The 18706-nt window shown below is 40.4% G+C and overlaps 1 protein-coding gene across 1 annotated transcript in view; it reads right to left on the bottom strand.

Moving 5' to 3' along the window:
* Window positions 1–18706, bottom strand: part of LOC134349954 (anoctamin-7-like) — a 73012-nt gene that overhangs the window by 52805 nt on the left and 1501 nt on the right. Inside the window, exons 3-5 of the mRNA XM_063054907.1 lie at window positions 13362–13529; window positions 9558–9612; window positions 7753–7899 (exon numbers count right to left, since the gene is read on the bottom strand). Coding sequence (XP_062910977.1) covers window positions 7753–7899; window positions 9558–9612; window positions 13362–13529 — 370 coding nt within the window. The remainder of the gene's footprint in view (window positions 1–7752; window positions 7900–9557; window positions 9613–13361; window positions 13530–18706) is intronic.

Genomic DNA, 18706 nt, shown 5'->3' with positions numbered 1-18706 from the left:
CAACGTTCCTCCAGGACCATGGTGCTACATGAAACAACACAAAACTACACTAAACTAAGTGAGACAACACAAGGTTACATTAGATTACGTAAGACAACACAAAAACTACACTAGACTGCAGACCTACACAGAACTACATAAAGTGCACAAGACAGTGCAGGGCAGTACAGCAACTGTAGAGCTGATATGTTCATTTAATCTGAAACATCCATCAGGATTTCAATCCTGTTTTATATTTGGCAGAACATTTTCTAAGATACAATATATGGAAGTGCAGTTTTAAAAAATATATTTATTTCTTGCTCGTCAAATGCTGGTTTTAGCCAATCAATGTACTGAATGAAGACCAGACAAGCAGAACAGAAAAAATAAGGAACTTAAACCACAAGTGTATTTAAAAAAAACAAAATCAATTTTAAGTTGAGTGCACAGTATTAAAGGACTGAATATCAGTCTGATTTTCGCATCGTGGCATCAGGGACCAAAGATTTCAATGCATTCTCATTTTTGTCAAGGTTTTTCACATGCCATCAAGTGCTCCAGTATTTATTATCCACCCATTCCTAGCAAGATTTTTACTGGTTGAAAAAACAGTAAAGTTAATCAAATATTCTCAATGAATGAAATTTGAAGAAATTGTTTACAATATGATTAAGACTTGAGTTAACATTTGGTTCAAGTTACTTCTTAATGACAATCAATCTTACACAACCGTGGAATCTGGGCACTTTCACAGGCAGGCAGCTGAAAGACAGCAAACACGTATGTGAGAATGCACACATTCCAGTCAATTAGGGTTTCTTTGTAATTCTATTTAATTCTCTTCCTTTCACTTCAGTCTTGTGAAGTCTTCACCAAAGCACAGCCACGACATTGCTCCTGCTTACCTTAGTCCATGTTCCAGGAAAGATTAGTGATTTAGTTAAACACATTAAAGGAGTGGTATTAATTTAGTTCTACATTACTGCTTTTGAGCCACAGTGACTGTGTTAGTTTTTAGTTGGTGGAACTGTTGGCCTAGAACTTATTACTTTCTTTATTCCAGCAACACACATCAAAGTTGCTGGTGAACGCAGCAGGTCAGGCAGCATCTCTAGGAAGAGGTACAGTCGACGTTTCAGGCCGAGAATTCCTCATGTTTACTTTCTTTATTCTGTACAGTTTTCATTAAAATCAGTGAACTGTTCATTCCATGTCTGTGTCTCTCCCTCAGCACTTGGGCCATCACCGAACTCTTGTCACAATCTCTGCTATTGTAGTATAACCTTTTCGGTTTGGTTTAGAACATAGAGTAGAACAGCACAGGGACAGGTCTTTACCCATGATGTTGTGCTGAACTAATTAAACTAACAATTAAAAGCCTGCTAAACTAGTCCGTTCTGCCTATACAAGTCCATATTCCTTTGTTCTCTGTATATTCAAGTGCCTACACAAGAGCCTCTTAAACGCTTCTATTGTATCTGGCTCCACCACCATCTCTGGATGCTCATTCCAGACACCCACTAGTCTGGGCAAAAAATCTTGCCTTGCACATCTTCTTTGAACTTATCTCTTATTCCCTTAAAAGTATGCCCTCTAGAATTAGACATTTTGACCCTGGGAGAAAGATACCAGCTGTCAACCATATCTATGCCCCGCATATTCCTAAAAACTTCTATCAAGTCTTCCCTCATTCTCTGCCACTCCAGAGAAAACAACTCAAATTTTCCCAACTTCTTGTAGTACATACAAAATGCTGCCTGGCCTACTGAGCTCCTCCAGAATTTTATGTGTTGCTCAGATTTCCAGAATCTGCAGATACTTTCTTGTTTGTTTTTGGAGCACATGCCTTCTAATTTAGCTTTCTGTAATATTACAGAGTTCTGTTTCACTAGTCAAGTGGTGAAGTCTCGACATCCAAGGTTATCTCTTCTGGGGAAGGTGGGATCTGTACAGATTGGGTGGGTTGCACCTGAACTCGAGGGGGAGCAATATCCTTGCCGGTAGGTTTGCTAGCATGGTTCAGGAGGGTTTAAACTAATTTGCAAGGGGGATGGGACTCGGAGCGATAGAGCAGTGGAAGAACTGTATGAGTGAAGCCAGATCTAACATATAGAGAGGCTTTGAGTAAAGAGAGGCAGAATAAAGGGTGTAAAGGTAGTAAGGTAGAAGGGGTAAGGTGCGTGTAGTTCAATGCAAGAAGCATCAGGAACAAAGGTGATGAACTGAGAGCTTGGAAACATTCATGGAATTAAGATGTAGTGGCCATTACAGACACTTAGCTGGCACTAGGGCAGGAATGGATTCTCAATATTCCTGGATTTCAGTGCTTTAAAAGGGATAGAGAGGGGGTGAAAGGGAAGGAGGGGTGGCATTACTGGTCAGGGATACTATTACAGCTAGAGAAAGGGTGGGTAATGTAGCAGGATCCTCTTTTGAGTCAGTATGGGTGGAAGTCAGGAACAGGAAGGGAGCAGTTGCTCTATTGGGAGTACTCTATAGGCCCCCTGGTAGCAACAGAGATACCGAGGAGCAGATTGGGAGGCAGATTTTGGAAAGGTGCAAAAATAACAGGGTTGTTATCATGGAGGACTTTAACTTCCCTAATATTGATTGGCACCTGATTAGTTCCAACAGTTTAGACAGGGCAGAGTTTGTTAGGTGTGTCCAGGACGGATTCCTGTCACAGTATCTTGACCGGCTGACTAGGGGGAATATCATACTGGATCTAGTATTAGGTAACGAACCGGGTCAGGTCATAGATCTCTCAGTGGGTGAGCATCTGGGGGAGAGTGACCACCGCTCCCTGGCCTTTAGCATTATCATGAAAAAGGATAGAATCAGAGAGGACAGGAAAATTTTTAACTGGGGTAGGACAAATTATGAGGCTATAAGGCTAGAACTTGCGGGTGTGAATTGGGACGATGTTTTTGCAGGGAAATGTACTATGGACATGTGGTCGATGTATAGGGATCTCTTGCAGGATGTTAGGGATAAATTTGTCCCGGTGAGGAAGATAAACAATGGTAGGGTGAAGGAACCATGGGTGACAAGTGAGGTGGAGAATCTAGTCAGGTGGAAGAAAGCAGCATACATGAGGTTTAGGAAGCAAGGATCAGATGGGTCTATTGAGGAATATAGGGTAGCAAGAAAGGAGCTTAAGAAGGGGCTGAGGAGAGCAAGAAGGGGGCATGAGAAGGCCTTGGCAAGTAGGATAAAGGAAAACCCCAAGGCATTCTTCAATTACGTGAAGAACAAAAGGATGACAGGTGTGAAGGTAGGACCGATTAGAGATAAAGGTGGGGAGATGTGCCTGGAGGTTGTGGAAGTGAGCGAGGCCCTCAATGAATACTTCTCTTCGGTATTCACCAATGAGAGGGAACTTGATGACAATGAGGACAATATGAGTGAGGTTGATGTTCTGGAGCATGTTGATATTAAGGGAGAGTGTTGTAGCAATTATATATAATATAATTATGAATTTATGTCTTGATGTTTCCAATAAAATTAAAGCTGATTGGGAAAGAGAACTTAAGATTATTATACCGATTGAAAAATGGGAAAAAATTCTTCAATTGGTTAATTCATCCTCTATATGTGCTAAACATGTGTTGATACAGTTTAAAGTAGTGCACAGGGCTCACATGTCCAAAGATAAACTATCTCGTTATTATTCTTATATTAATCCTATACGTGATAGATGTCATTTCGAGATAGCTTCTTTAACTCGCATGTTTTGGTCATGTCCTTTGTTGGAAAAATATTGGAAAGATATTTTTGATATTATTTCAACGGTTTTGAATACAGACTTACAACCTCATCCAGTTACTGCTATCTTTGGATTACCAATGATAGACTCAAATTATTTAACCTCTTCAGCACGCCGGATGATTGCATTTCTTACTTTAATGGCTAGAAGATCCATTTTGCTGAATTGGAAAGAGATTAACCCTCCTACTGTACTTCATTGGTTTTCACAAACTATGGTGTGTTTGAATTTGGAGAAAATTAGAAGTGTGGTTTATGACCCTTCCATTAAATTTGAAAAAACTTAGAGGCCATTCATTCAGCATTTTCATATGATGTAATTTGACCATTTCCAAACTTATTTTATTTCTCTGTACTGTCGGTTGAGAGGAATGGAGTCGTCGACACTAAGGTTTTCTTCTCTTCCATTTTTAAGTTGCTAGAATTGCCCAAGTCTTTTAGTTTAGTTGACTAATTCTGTTTAGTTTTTTTTTGGGGTGGGGTTTGTTTTTTTTTTCTATTTTTTTTTCTTTTTCATGATTTTTCTCTAGTTTTTTTTGTCCTGTATTATTCATTGTTATCCTACACGATTGGGAGTTTTGTCAATTTATACTATTTGGTCTTACAAATACTCATTTTAAGTACAACAATGTATCTCCTACTATTTGTATTATTGCTAAGTTATGTTTATATTTTATGAAACTAATAAAAAGATTGAAAAAGGAAGATATTAAGGGAGAGGAGGTATTGGAGTTGTTAAAATACATTAGGATGGATAAGTCCCCAGGGCCTGATGGAATATTCCCCAGGCTCCTCCATGAGGCAAGGGAAGAGACTGCTGAGCCTCTGGCTAGGATCTTTATGTCCTCGTTGTCCATGGGAATGGTACCAGAGGATTGGAGGGAGGCGACTGTTGACCGCTTGTTCAAAAAAGGTAGTAGGGATAGTCCAGGTAATTATAGACTAGTTAGCCTTACGTCTGTTGGAAATGATTCTTAGAAATAGGACCTATGGGCATTGAGAGAAACATGGTCTGATCAGGGACAGTCAGCATGGCTTTGTGAAGGGCTGATCGTGCCTAACAAGCCTGATAGAGTTCTTTGAGGAGGTAACCAAGCATATAGATGAGGATAGGGCAGTGGATGTGATCTACATGGATTTTAGTAAGGCATTTGACAAGGTTCCACACAGTAGGCTTGTTCAGAAAGTCAGAAGGCATGGGATCCAGGGAAGTTTGGCCAGGTGGGTTCAGAAATGGCTTGCCTGCAGAAAGCAAAGGGTTGTGGTGGAGGGAGTACATTCAGATTGGAGGGTTGTGACTCGTGGTGTCCCACAAGGATCGGTTCTGGGACCTCTACTTGTCGTAATTTTTATTAACAACCTGGATGTGGAGGTAGAAGGGTGGGTTGGCAAGTTTGCAGCCGACACAAAGGTTGGTGTGTTGTGGATAGTGTAGAGGATTGTCGAAGATTGCAGAGAGACATTGGTAGAATGCAGAAGTGGGGTGAGAAGTGGCAGATGGAGTTCAACCCGGAGAAGTGTGAGGTGGTACACTTTGGAAGGACAAACTCCAAGGCAGAGTACAAAGTAAATGGCAGGATACTTGGTAGTGTGGAGGAGCAGAGGGATCTGGGGATACATGTCCACAGATCCCTGGAAGTTGCCTCACAGGTATATAGGGTAGTTAAGAAAGCTTATGGGGTGTTAGCTTTCATAAGTCGAGGGATAGAGTTTAAGAATCACGAGGTAATGATAAAACTCTATAAAACTCTGGTTAGGCCGCACTTGGAGTACTGTGCCCAGTTCTGGTTGCCTCACTATAGGAAGGATGTGGAAGCATTGAAAAGGGTACAGAGGAGATTTACCAGGATGCTGCCTGGTTTAGAGAATATGGATTATGATCAGAGATTAAGGGAGCTAGGGCTTTACTCTTTGGAGAGAAGGAGGATGAGAGGAGACAGGATAGAGGTATACAAGATATTAAGAGGAATAGATAGAATGGACAGCCAGCGCCTCTTCCCCGGGGCACCACTGCTCAATACAACAGGACATGGCTTTAACGTAAGGGGTGGGAAGTTCAAGGTGGATATTAGAGGAAGGTTTTTTACTCAGAGAGTAGTTGGCGCCTGGAATGCACTGCCTGAGTCAGTGGTGGAGGCAGATACACTAGTGAAATTTAAGAGACTACTAAGCAGGTATATGGAGGAATTTAAGGTGGGGGGTTATATGGGAGGCAGGGTTTAAGGGTCGGCACAACATTGTGGGCTGAAGGGCCTGTACTGTGCTGTACTATTCTATGTTCTATGTTATATTTTGCATGGATGTGAAATCTGAAGTCTAACACCAAAATGACAGATGCAATACAAGATTCAGATTGCCAGTGTGTGATTAGATGCTGGTTTACAAATGGAACTTCGCTTCACGTTCGCAAAATGAATCCAGAACATATTTGTGCAGTCCAATATGTTTCATATCAAGCCATTTATCCTCAATTTTCTACTGCTGATTGGAAAGATGATAGGTATAGTTTCACTCAGAAAAGTGTAAGGAAAATTAAAAATTCAAGTCCATTGGAAACAATATATTCACTGAGGAAGTAAACATTAATCTCAAAAAAACACTCAAAATGAAGACAAGAGACTGGGTAAATGTGCCCTGGAATGTAGTCTGACTGGAGATAATTTATAATGAAAGGATTGACATATGGACAACAACTCTTTCTTCTAGTATGCACATTTAAAACAAAAGGAAATATAATGCCAGACCAGTTGGAAAAATCAATTTGCCCTTATAAGATCAAATTCTGAAAAAGTTTGAAATGTAAAGCAAATTGCTGATGCTGGAAATTTGAGATTAAAACCAAAAATACTGTAATTTACACAGTTTTTTTTGGAAAGAAAAGAGGAATTATCAAAGGTGAAATTACCTTTGAAATTATCAACTTAAGGTGAAAATTCTACTTCTCTCTTCATAACATGGGCCAGAATAGACTATGGTGGTTATAAGAGTAGATCAGACATTAGCTATCCTGTGGTGAATGACACTCCAAAGCCTTTCAACTCGGTATATATTTCAAATCAAGTGTGTATTAGAAAATTCTTAAATAGCTTAAGTGAATGCAGCTCCAACAATGTTCAAAAAGTTAGATACAATCCAGTTCAAAGCAGCCTGTTTGATTCATTCCCTCCGTGAGCAGTGTACCACGGCTGCGGTATGTAATATCTTCAAAGAGCACAGCAGCTGCTCCCTTGCCTGCCCCAGCGGCACTTCCTTAACTGACAGCCTCTAACACTTAGAAGTTCAAGGGCAACAGGAAAGCAGAATATCACTGTGGCAAATTTCCTTCCAAGTCACACAGTCTGCTGACTTGGTAATATTTCGCTGTTCCTTCTTTACCATAGGGTGTGAATCCTGAAACTCCCCAAATAGCATTGTGGGAGCACCTTCACCTGCAGGATTGCAGCCGTTTCAGAAGGTGGCTCAACAGCTCCTTCACAAAGGTTACCTAAGGATGAGTTATAAATGCTGGTTTTGCCAGTATCATTCACGTCAATAGACAATAGACAATAGGTGCAGGAGTAGGCCATTCAGCCCTTCGAGCTGGCACCACCATTCACTGTGATCATGACTGATCATCCACAATCAGTACCCTTTTCTTGCCTTCTCCCCATATCCCTCCACTCCGCTATCTTTAAGAGCTCTAACTCTTCCTTGAATGAATCCAGAGAATTGGCCTCCACTGCCTTCTGAGGCAGAGCATTCCACAGAACCACAACCCTCTGTGTGAATAAGTTTTTCCTCAACTCCGTTCTAAATTGTCTACCCCTTATTCCTAAACTGTGGCCTCCGATTCCGGACTCCCCCAACATCGGGAACATGTTTCCTGCCTCTAGCGTGTCCAATCCCTTAATAATCTTATATGTTTCAATCAGATCCCCTCTCATCCTTCTAAATGTCCTGCCAAACAAACAGAAATGTAAGAATCTACAACACCTAAAGTCATGGTGGGTAGTTTTTTTCACTTACCAGTGTTTTGTGAAGGGGAACGTTGACTGGAATCACTATCCAATTGCCCTTTTATTATGTCATGCAGGACAAAGGAAGATTTGAATGCCTTTTTCAAAAGAAGGTATGGTAGAGCAGGAATATTTGTTGAAAATTTTTGTTTGTTTGCTGCAAGAGTAAATAACTTTAATAGAATGATCACATATTATTTAAAAAATATTTAGACATTATTATGTTGTTGTTCTAATTATTGCACCAACTCAATTTAAGAAGTTTGCTTCTGCACAACAAACTGCTAATCGAAATGCTGGATGATTTCAGTTGTTTGTGCTCTGCTGGAGGAGCTCTTAATCTCTGGTGACTATTTCCACTACACAACACATTCAATAACAAATTCAGTCTGACAATCCAAACATGGAAGATTTGTCATCAGAAAAATAAAGCTGGGAAGGGTGTTCAATTCATTTCTTTGCATTGATCTGTTCTGAACCATATGCCTTATATTTGGCAAGTGAAGTCCTGGTATCATATTGTTTTGAAAGAAAACACATTATACAGTTGTGGTGCCAAACTGTGGGCAGGTGTCAACAACAAGTGATAAACAACATTCAGAAAAAATAATTCTGCCCTAACCAAAGCAAGTTATAAATATTTACAGGCGGAATTCAATGTTTAAAAATAGGAAATTACCCACAATAATTAAGTAGTCCCACCAAATTAGCAGAGAAGAATTGAGAACTCTTACATTTAAGAAAGAAAACACTTAGAGGAAGTGCATTGAAAAGGTAGATTGTGGTTCACAGGTAGGCTGGGACTGTGGAAGTAGCGTAGGTTTCCAATCAATGTAATTATTGACAATACTACATTTGTGTTAAGATTATTTCACCTTTAGACAAATTTTAACTTGATAAGACTATATTTTAAGTAATGGTTCATAGTTTGTGTAGCTGTGTCAAAAAGTGAATAATATTTGAGGTCAAATGTAATTTTGCTGTGTGAAGACACAATGCAGTTCTTGAAGGTATTGAGTGTTGAAATTTATGCAGGAGAAAGCAGGCTTGATTTGGATCAATACAAATTACAGTGAGAGGTTCAAGATCAATAAACTTCAATTGATAAATTGGATTAAATTGCCCGCTCCAATTCCCTGTTGGGCAGAGTAAATGTGAAATAAAACTATTAAGTTCTGTGTTCGTTAGGTCTTTCAAGATGGTGCTAAGTGAAGAACAGCTTTGAACATTGGGGGTTCTGTAAGTGAACAAAGTTCAAGATAATAAACTATCTTGAAAACTTAGGCCTTGGGGCAAAAGGCACAATGCCAAAATTTGTGTACAAAATAAGACTTGGAAGAATGGTGAAGACAGCAAGCCACTCCAGAAGAAGGCCGATAGCCTGGTAGAGTACTGGGCAGATGAACTGCAATACAGAAAAAGCATGAGGTGGCTCATTATAGTAGGGAAGATAATACAGGCTGAATGGTACAATTTAACTGGACTGCAAAGGGAGAGAGGTCTGAGAATGCTTGTATTGAAAAAGTACTTTTGACTATGGCAGTATAGGTTAACAAGATAGCTTTGGTGAAACTAGAGACACAGCACAAAAGCCAGCAGTTATTTTAAATCTAAGGGCAGTACATGTTAGACTACAGCTGGAGAATTGTGTCAAATCTTTTGCACTGTGCTTTACTAAGGATGTCAAAGGAATGGAGAATTTAATGAAGAGACTTGATAGAATGGTTTCTGGATAATGCATTAAATTGGCAATGAATGCATTGTAAATCAATGTACATGTACTCTGGCTGAAATGTATGCCAAAACTAAAGTTACCTTCCACATTTTCATGTCCAGTTTCTATAGGTATGTTTGTAAGAATGTAATGAACCTAGAAAACAGGAGAAGATTATGGGTATTGTAAGGCATTCCTCCCCGTAACTAATTTTTGCCCAATTCCCAATGTAAAAATATGATACCTAATAGATAATAATTCCTTTATATCAAGTACAGCATGGCTCAATATAAAAATAGCTTAATAATATGTATGAGCAAGCAAATAGCAGCCGTCTCTTACGTAGGTTTTGTACAGAACTAGAGTCAATACTGGTCAATATTTAAAATAGGTCTGTACATTACTGCAGTTTACTCATTGACATTCTTAAATGTCCCCTTGCCATTACTAAGTTTCAAATACCATAAATATTGTACAGTCAATGCTCCACATCATATAGCATACAATATTTAAGGGGTACAGAAAGACTTTTCTGTGGCTGCAATCAAAACTGCAGGACGGTGGGTGACTCTCTGGTGCCAGGGTCCAGGATGTCTTGCAATGGGTACAGGACATTCTGAGAGGGGAGGGTGAGCAGCCAATTAAGTAGCAATGACATAGGCTGGTGCATGGATGAGGTCTTGCAAAGTGATCTCAGGGAATTAGGTGGAAAGTTAAGAAGCAAGTCTTCCGGGGTTGTTATTTCATGATCACTACCAGTGCCATATACCAGTGACATGAGAAATATATAGTGTGGCTAAGGAACTGATACAGGAGGGAAGGATTCAGATTTGTGGATCACTAGGCTCTCTTTCATGGCTGGTTTGTATCTGAACCAAGATGATTTCCGATGGTTTAAAGTAGCAAGGCAGGTGGATGAAAATCACATCAGTGGGGCAACAGATGGTAGACTAAGGGCAAGAAAGATAGTATGACAGCTCATACTGAAAGGAAGGACACTAAGAGACAGTCTAATAAGATGAAATCAAATCATTAGAAAGGGGTGACATAGGGTCAGAAGGTGTTGAATCATTGTGGATAGAGCTAAGGAACTGCAAAGGTAAAAAGACCATGATGGGAGTTAGATACAGATCCCCAAACAGTAGTAGGGATGTGGTCTACAATTTACAATGGGAGATAGAAAATGCATGCCACAAAAGCAATGTTACAATAGTCATGGGGAATTTTAATATACAGATAGATTGGGAAAATCAGGTTGGTGCTGGATTCCAGGAGGAGGAATTTCTAGAGTGCCTATGAGATGTTTTTTTTTAGAGAAGCTTGTGGTGAGTCCACTAAGGGATCATCAGCTATTCTGGATAGGTGTGATGTGATGAATTGATTAGAGAGCTTAAAGAAAAAGAAAATATGATCAAATTCACCCTGAAATTTGAGAAGAAGCTAAAGTCAGATGTATCAGTATTATAGTGGAGTAAAGGGAACTACAGAGGCTTGAGAGAGGATTTGGCAGAATTAAATGGAAATGAACACCAGCAGGGATGACAGCAAAGCAGCAAAGGCAGAAATTTCTGGAAGGAATTTGGAAGGCACAGGATACATACATCCCAAAGAGGAAGAAGTATTCTAATGGAAAGATGACACAACCATGGCTAACAAGAGAAATCAAAGTCAAAGAGAGGGCATATAATAGAACAAAAATTAGTGGGAATTTTGAGGATTGGGAAGCTTTTAAAAACCAACAGAAGTCAACTAAAAAGTCATTAAGAAAATAAAGATGGAATACAAAATAAGCTACGCAATAATATTACAGAGGATCCCAAAAGTTTCTGCAGAAATATAGTGTAAAAGAGACATGAAAATAGATATCAGACCACTGGAAAACGATGCTGGAGAGATACTAATGGGGGACAAGATTTGTCTTGTCTGACAAATCTATTGGAATTCTTTGAAGAAATAACAAGCAGGATAGACAAAGGAAAAGCGGTTGATGTTGTGTTCTTGGATTTACATAAGGCCTTTGACAAGGTGCCATGCATGAGGCTGCTTACAAGCTATGAACCCATGGTATTACAGGAAAGATTCTAGCATGGATAAAGCAGTGGCTGATTGGCAGGAAGCAAAGAGTGATAATAAAGGGAGCCTTTTCTGGTTTCTGCCAGTGACTAATGGTGTCCCACAGGGGTCTGTGTGAGAACCGATTCTTTTTACATTATATGTCAATGATTTGGATGATGGAATTGATGGCTTTGTTGCAAAGTTTGCAGTTGATATGAAGATAGGTGGAGGGGCAGGTAGTTCTGAGGAAGTAGAGAAGCTACAGAAGGACCTAGACAGATTAGGAGAATGGGCAAAGATATGGTGATGGAATACATTGTTGGGAAGTGTATGATCATGCACTTTGGTAGAAGAAATGAAAGGTTGACTATTTTCTAAATGGAGAGAAAATACAAAAAACTGAGGCACATGGGGACTTGGGAGTCCTTGTGCAGGATTCCCTAAAGGTTAATTTACAGGTTGAGTCTGTGGTGAGGAAGGCAAATGTGATGTTAGCATTAATTTCAAGAGGACTAGAACATAAAAGCAAGGATGTAACGTTGAGACTTTATAAAGCACTGGTGAGGCCTCACTTGGAGTATTGTGAGCATGTTTGGACCCCTTATCTTAGAAAGGATGTGCTGAAACTGGAGAGGGTTCAGAGGAGGTTCACAAGAAATGATTCCAGGATTGAACAGCTTGTCATATAAAGAATATTTGATGGCCCTGGGCCTGTATTCACTAGAATTCAGAAGAATGAGGGGAGACCTCATTGAAACCTGTCAAATGGCGAAAGGCCTTGATAGAGTGCATGTAGAGAGGGTGTTTCCTATGGTGGGAGAGTCTAAGACCAGAGAACACAGAGACAACCTTTTAGAATGGAGATAAAGGGGAATTAATTTAGCCAGAAAATGTTGAATCTATGAAATGCTTTGCCACTTGCAGCAAGGAAGCCAAGCCTTGAAGTACATTTAAGGCAGAGGTTGATAGGTTCTTGACTGGTCAGGAAGGTATATGGTGGGAGGGAGGCAGGAGACTGGGGCTGAGAGGAAAAATGGATCAGCCATGATGAAATGGCAGAGCAAACTCAATGGGCCAAATTGCCTAATTCTGCTCCTATATCTTATGGTCTTATGGTCAAATCGAGATTGTGGGTCTGTTGGGCTCGAATATGTTTATTCAGTGCTGGTATTATGCGTAAGGAGGATGAACGTCGAGCCTGGATCAGTACATTGAATTATGATGTTCTTACCATTACAGAAATCCTGCTGTGTGAGGGATAACAATGGGGGTTCAATGTTCCTGGGTTTCATTGTTTTAGACATGATAGAGAGGGGAGGGAAAAAAGAGGAGGGATTGCACTACTGGTAAGAGAGAAAGTCACAATGTCACAACAGTACTCAGACAAGACATACTAGAGGGCTCATCAACAGAGGATAAGTGCAGTAACACTGATGGGATTATACGCTAGGCCAATTTAATGTTACATTTCCATTCCACTGGTGTTACTCAAAAAACATCTGTCAACCAAGAGAAAATCCGCAGTTGCTTGAAATCCGAGCAACACACACAGAACGCTAGAGGAACTCAGTAGGTCAGGCAGCATCTTTGGAAAAAAGTACAGTCGATGTTTCAGCCCGAAACATCGACTGTACTTTTTTCCATAAATACAGCCTGGCCTGCTGAGTTCCTCCAGCATTTTGTGTGTATGTTGCACACAACATCTGTGGCTGTTTTAGATCAGAACTTGATCAGTCTAATACCAAAATGAAAAATATGGCACCGCTCAAAAAATATTTCAACAGATAATGGAGGGCTAATCGGAATAACTCCCAATCAAAAAAAAAATCACAATAAAATTAACTACTTACGATGAGAGATCTCAGCGCAGGACGAAAAAATGTTTCTTCATTTTCAATTCCTTTAAATAGATGTCTTTTCTCATGTTCATAATGTGCACTGATATAGTTGACTACAGTTTCAGTTTTAAAATGGGACATGAATTTCTGAAAACACCCAGCCACTTTCAATTCAATAACCTTGAAAAGAACAAGAGCACATTAGTCAATACAATATTGTATAGATATGTCTACCTGCAAAAGCAAATTCACAACTTTTCTTAGAGGACTCTAAAAATATGAACATTTGCATCTGCAAAGCGAATAACTTCGAGACACATAGTTCAGAGCATTCTCTGGCACATTCATCCTTTGTTACAAAGTTCACCAATATCTCTTTTGTTTGGGATGTTGCTAATAAATTCAGTGGGACACAAGGTGCAAGTGATGATCCCTTTCTTCACAAAATGAGGTTCGTGGAGTCTGTGAAGAATGCTGGATATGGGGGAGAAAGGTAGTGTGGTTGGGTCATGAATCAAGGTCTGTTGGGGTTGAGACATGGAAACCTGCCAAGGTTCTTCAGCTGGTAGGTGACCCAAAGCAGCATCCTAGTGCACATCAGGAGCTGCTATTTAACACTGACTTCATGCTATCCAAAGATTTTATTTACAGCTATGGGAAGATAAAAATATAATACATTTCTTTTGGTCTGTAAGGCAATACAATTCTAGTTCCTCTGGTGAACAGAGTCATTACTGTACTATAGCAGTTAGCGTAACAATATTAGTGCACCGGTGACAGGGGTTCAATATTGCCCCTGTATGTAAGTAACACACACAAAATGCTGGAGGAACTCAGCAGGCCAGGCAGCATCTATGGAAAAGAGTATAGTCAACATTTTGGGTCAAGAACCTTCGGTAGGACTGATACTGCCAGCATTTTGTGTGTGTTGCTTGGATTTCCAGCACCTGCAGATTTTCTCTTGACCGTGGCTGTATGTAAGTAGTTTGTATGTTCTCCCCATGACTATGTGTGTTTCCTCCAGGTGCTCCAGTTTTCTCCTACACTCCAAGGATGGTCAGGTTAGTTGGTTAATTCATTGCATGGGTGTAACTGGGTGGTGTGGGCTCATTGGACCAGAAGGGCCTGTTACCCCTAATGAAGGAATGAACGAGATACAGGCCATTCCTAGCCAATGATTGGGTTTCATTTTTGCAGACATCCATAAGTCAGAAAATATGCAAAAATCACTCAATGGGGTCACAATAGCTTCATAATTTTGTGATGAATAGCATCAAAAGCACACAAGACTGATGAGAAAGAACAATTACTAAAAGTTAACAGAAAGAGGACACTAGACCTGCTGTTTGTAAGAATGAACTTTTTTTCATACAGTGTTAGACTTTGAATGTTACAATATCATAAAGGTTTTTATATGTAAGGATATCTGTAACCCAGCCTATCAAAAATGTTAATTTTAAAAACATTTTTGTGCTTTGATAAAAGCAATTTATTAGAATTATTTAGAATAACAATAATACTAGTTCTACATCAGTAGCGGGAAAGTTATTGGAAGGTATTTTAAGGGACCATATACTTGGATAGACATGGACTGATTAAGGATAGTCGGCAAGGATTCATGCGTGGTTGGTCATATCTAACCAATCTTACAGAGGAAGTTGAAGAAGTTACCAGGAAAGTGGTTGAAGGCAAGGAAAGTGGATGTTATCTATGTGGACTTTGGTAAGGCATTTGACAAAGTCCCACATGAAGGCTGGTCAAGGAGGTTCAGTCACTCGAATGTCTGCCTCTGACTGGAGGCCTGTGTCTAGTGTGATGCTGTAGTGATCGGTGCTGGGTCCGTTTCGTTTGCCTTCTATATCAGTGATCTGGATGATAATGTGGTCAACTGGATCAGCAAATTTGCAGATGACACCAAGGCTGGGGTGTAGTGGACAGTGAAGAAGGCTATCAAGGCTTGCAGAGGGATCTGCATCAGCTGGAAAATGTGCTGAAAAATGGCAGATGGAATTTAATGCAGACAAGTATGAGGTTTTGCCACTTGTTAGGACCAGCCAAGGTAGGTCTCATGCATTGAACAGTAGGGCACTGGGGAGCGTGGTAGAACAAAGTGATCTGGGAGTACAGATACATAAGTCATTGAAAGTGGCATCACAGGTAGATAGGTTCATAAAGAAAGTTTTTGGCACGTTGGCCTTTATAAATCAATGTATTGAGTACAGAAAATGGGATGTGATGTTGAAGTTGTATCAGATGTTGCTGAGGCCTAATTTGGAGCGTTGTGTGTGTTTTTGGTCACCTACCAACAGGAAGGATGTAAACAAGGTTGAAAGAGTGCAGAGAAAATTTTCTAGGATGTTGTCAGGTCTGGAGGACCTGAATTATAAGGAAAGATTGAATAGGCTACTCTTTAGAATGTAGAAGATTGAGAGGAGATTTGATAGAAGTATACAAAGTTTGAGGGGTATAGATAGGGTAAATGTAACCAGGCTTTCTCCACTGAAGTTGGGTGGGACTACCACTGGACGTCATGGCTTAAGGATGAGAGGTGAGAAGGTTAAGGGAACATGAGGGGAAACTTCTTCACCCAGAGGGTTGTGAGCATGTGGAATGAGCTGCCAGCACAAGCACAAGCTCGATTTCAATGTTTAAGAGAAGTTTGGATAGGTACATGGATAGTAAGGATTTGGAGAGCTATATTTCCGGTGCAGGTCGATGGGAGTAGACTGTTAAAATGGCTTTGGCGTACTAGATGGGCTGAAGGGCCTGTTTCTGTACTGTACTTCTCCATGACTCTCCTAACATTACAGGCAAAATATGTAGTTAATATATAATTAGATCTGTGGCCATTTGCCACAGGCCAATCAATTCCTTTCAATATCACTTATAGATGCTTCTGCTTGAGATTCACTATTTCATTGGCCTTTTATTAAGATTCAAAACAAAGCAAATCACTGCAGATGTTGGTAATCTGAAACCATTCACTCAATAAACTATGAAGTATATATGTGGAGAACAAAAAGTTGAGATATACCTTACCTCAGACCAAGGGAAAAGCTGAATATTTTTTAAAGAGCCAAATTAAGTAAATGGCAATCAGCTGTTCCACAGGGAACTTTTAGCAGTCAGAGGTTCATAGCTCAGCTTACCTCAGGCTTTTGCACATGCTCATGCAAACGAGGAAGTCTAAGATGGATAAGGAAGTAAGATATGATCAGTTGTTTTGGCAATCAGATGCCGAGCTCCCTACTTAGCAAAGCAACGACAGGCCACTGATGTCCTCTCAAGTTTTGGGTCCTGCACAGCGTTGCATTGAGATATATTGTGGGTGGAATATTTTCCACCACCTTGAGTTGTTGGTTGTAGATAATCCAGGTCTCAAAAGCATATAGGAGGGTAGAAATCACTGAAATTCAATTGATCCTGAGCTTTATCTGAGATCAATTTGGTAACGGTGATCCCTTCCCTTTTCTATGCAGCTGAGATATGGATTATCTACATCTGATCAAAGACTGTATTGGCACATTGAAGATGGTGAATTTCATTGTTGATATCTCTCATCACCAAGTGGTAACTCCCAAGATGGAGGAAATGGTCCATATTTTCCAGAGTTTCTTGTAAACATTTATCATTGGAGAACATGAAACACAGCAAAATGGCATGTTGCTGGATGATCTTTATTTTGTGGATATTGAGTTCATGGACAATGCTCTTGTATGTTTCAGTGAACAAGTCAGTCTCTGAATGGTGCACAAGCACAAATGTCAACTGCACACTATGTGAGTGTACTGGTTGTCCTAGGTTCTTGGAGTACAGTCACCAGAGGATGAACAGTTTCTCATTAGTTCCAAAGATTAGATCCATTCCTGTGGGAAGTTAGTTGGAGGTGAGCAGCAACATTTCAGCAGGAAAGACTGAGAGAAGTTTTGGGACAGTGATGCACCCTTGGTTTGGAAACCAGAATTACACATAATACTCCAAGTGTATAGCTCTGGTTGCTACACAATAGTAAATGCGGCTTAACCAGCGTTGCAGAATGTTTCGACATAATTTCCCCACACTTGTATTATGTGCCCAACCTATGAAGGCAAGCATGTCTTATGCCTTTTTTTTAAACCACTCTATCAACCTGTGTTTCCACTTTCAGGGAACTGTGGACCTGGACTCTGAACACAAAAGTTTCCGCAAATGCTGGCAATCTTGAGCAACACCCACAAAATGTTGGTGGAATTCAGCAAGTCAGGCACCATCTATTGAGGGGAATAAACAGTCGACATTTTGGGCTGAGTCCCTTCATCAGGACCAGAAAGGAAAGAGGCAGAAGCCAGAATAATCGGAAGGCCGAAAGGAGCAGCACAAGCCGGCAGGTGATAGGTAAGATCAGGTGAAGGGGAAGATGGGTGGGTGCAGGATGAAATAAGTTGCTGGGAGGAGATAGGTGGAAGAAGTAATGAGCTGGAGGAGGAGGAATCCAATAGGAGAGGAGACTGGGCATTGGAATAAAGGGAAGGAGGAGTGGAACCAGAGGCAGGTGATGGGCTGATGAGGACAAAAGGAGTGACAGGGTAACTAGAATGGGGAACAAAAATAGAGAAAAAGTGGGAGTGGGAGAAATTACTGGAAGTTAGAAAGATCAATGTTCATACCATCAGGTTGGAGGCTACCCAGACGGAATATGAGGTGTAGCTCCTCCAACCTGAGTTTGGTCTCATTGTGGCAGAAGAGGAAAACATGAACATACATTTCAGAACCGGAATGAAAAGTTGAATTAAAATGGGTAGCCACCGGGAGATTCTGCCTTTCGTGGCAGACAGAACAAAGGTGCTTGACAAAGCGGCCCCCAGTCTGCATTGGGTCTCAAATTGGGAGCACTGGATACAACTGGTGGTCCTGACAGACTCACAGTGAAGTATCGCCTCACTGTTAGGACTGTTAGGGCCCTTAAATGATGGTGAGGAAGGAGATGTAGCACTTATCATGCTTGCAGGGATAAACAAGCACCTCACCACTATTCAGCGCTTCAATTCGACTTCCATTCCCCTTCTGACATGTCTGCTCAAAGCCCCCTCTACCACAAAAATGTAGCAAAACTCAGGTTGAAGGAACAACACCTCGTATTCAACCTGTGTAGCCTCCAACCTAATAACATGGGCATTGATTTCTCCAACTTCTGGTCATTATTCACCCAAGAGTACAGAGAAAACTTACAAGGATGTTGCTGGGTCTGTAAGACCTGAGCTATAAGGAAAGATTGAATAGATTAGGACTTTATTCCTTGGAACAAAGAGGAGATTTGATAGAGGTATACAAAATTATGAGGGGTATAGAGAGGGTAAATGCAAGCAGGCTTTTTCCAC

The sequence above is a fragment of the Mobula hypostoma genome, chromosome 7 (assembly GCF_963921235.1).
Source record: "Mobula hypostoma chromosome 7, sMobHyp1.1, whole genome shotgun sequence".
Classification (NCBI taxonomy): Eukaryota; Metazoa; Chordata; class Chondrichthyes; order Myliobatiformes; family Myliobatidae; genus Mobula; species Mobula hypostoma.
The sequence above is the reverse complement of the archived record's forward strand: the minus strand, read 5'-3'. Positions and strand labels throughout refer to the sequence as shown.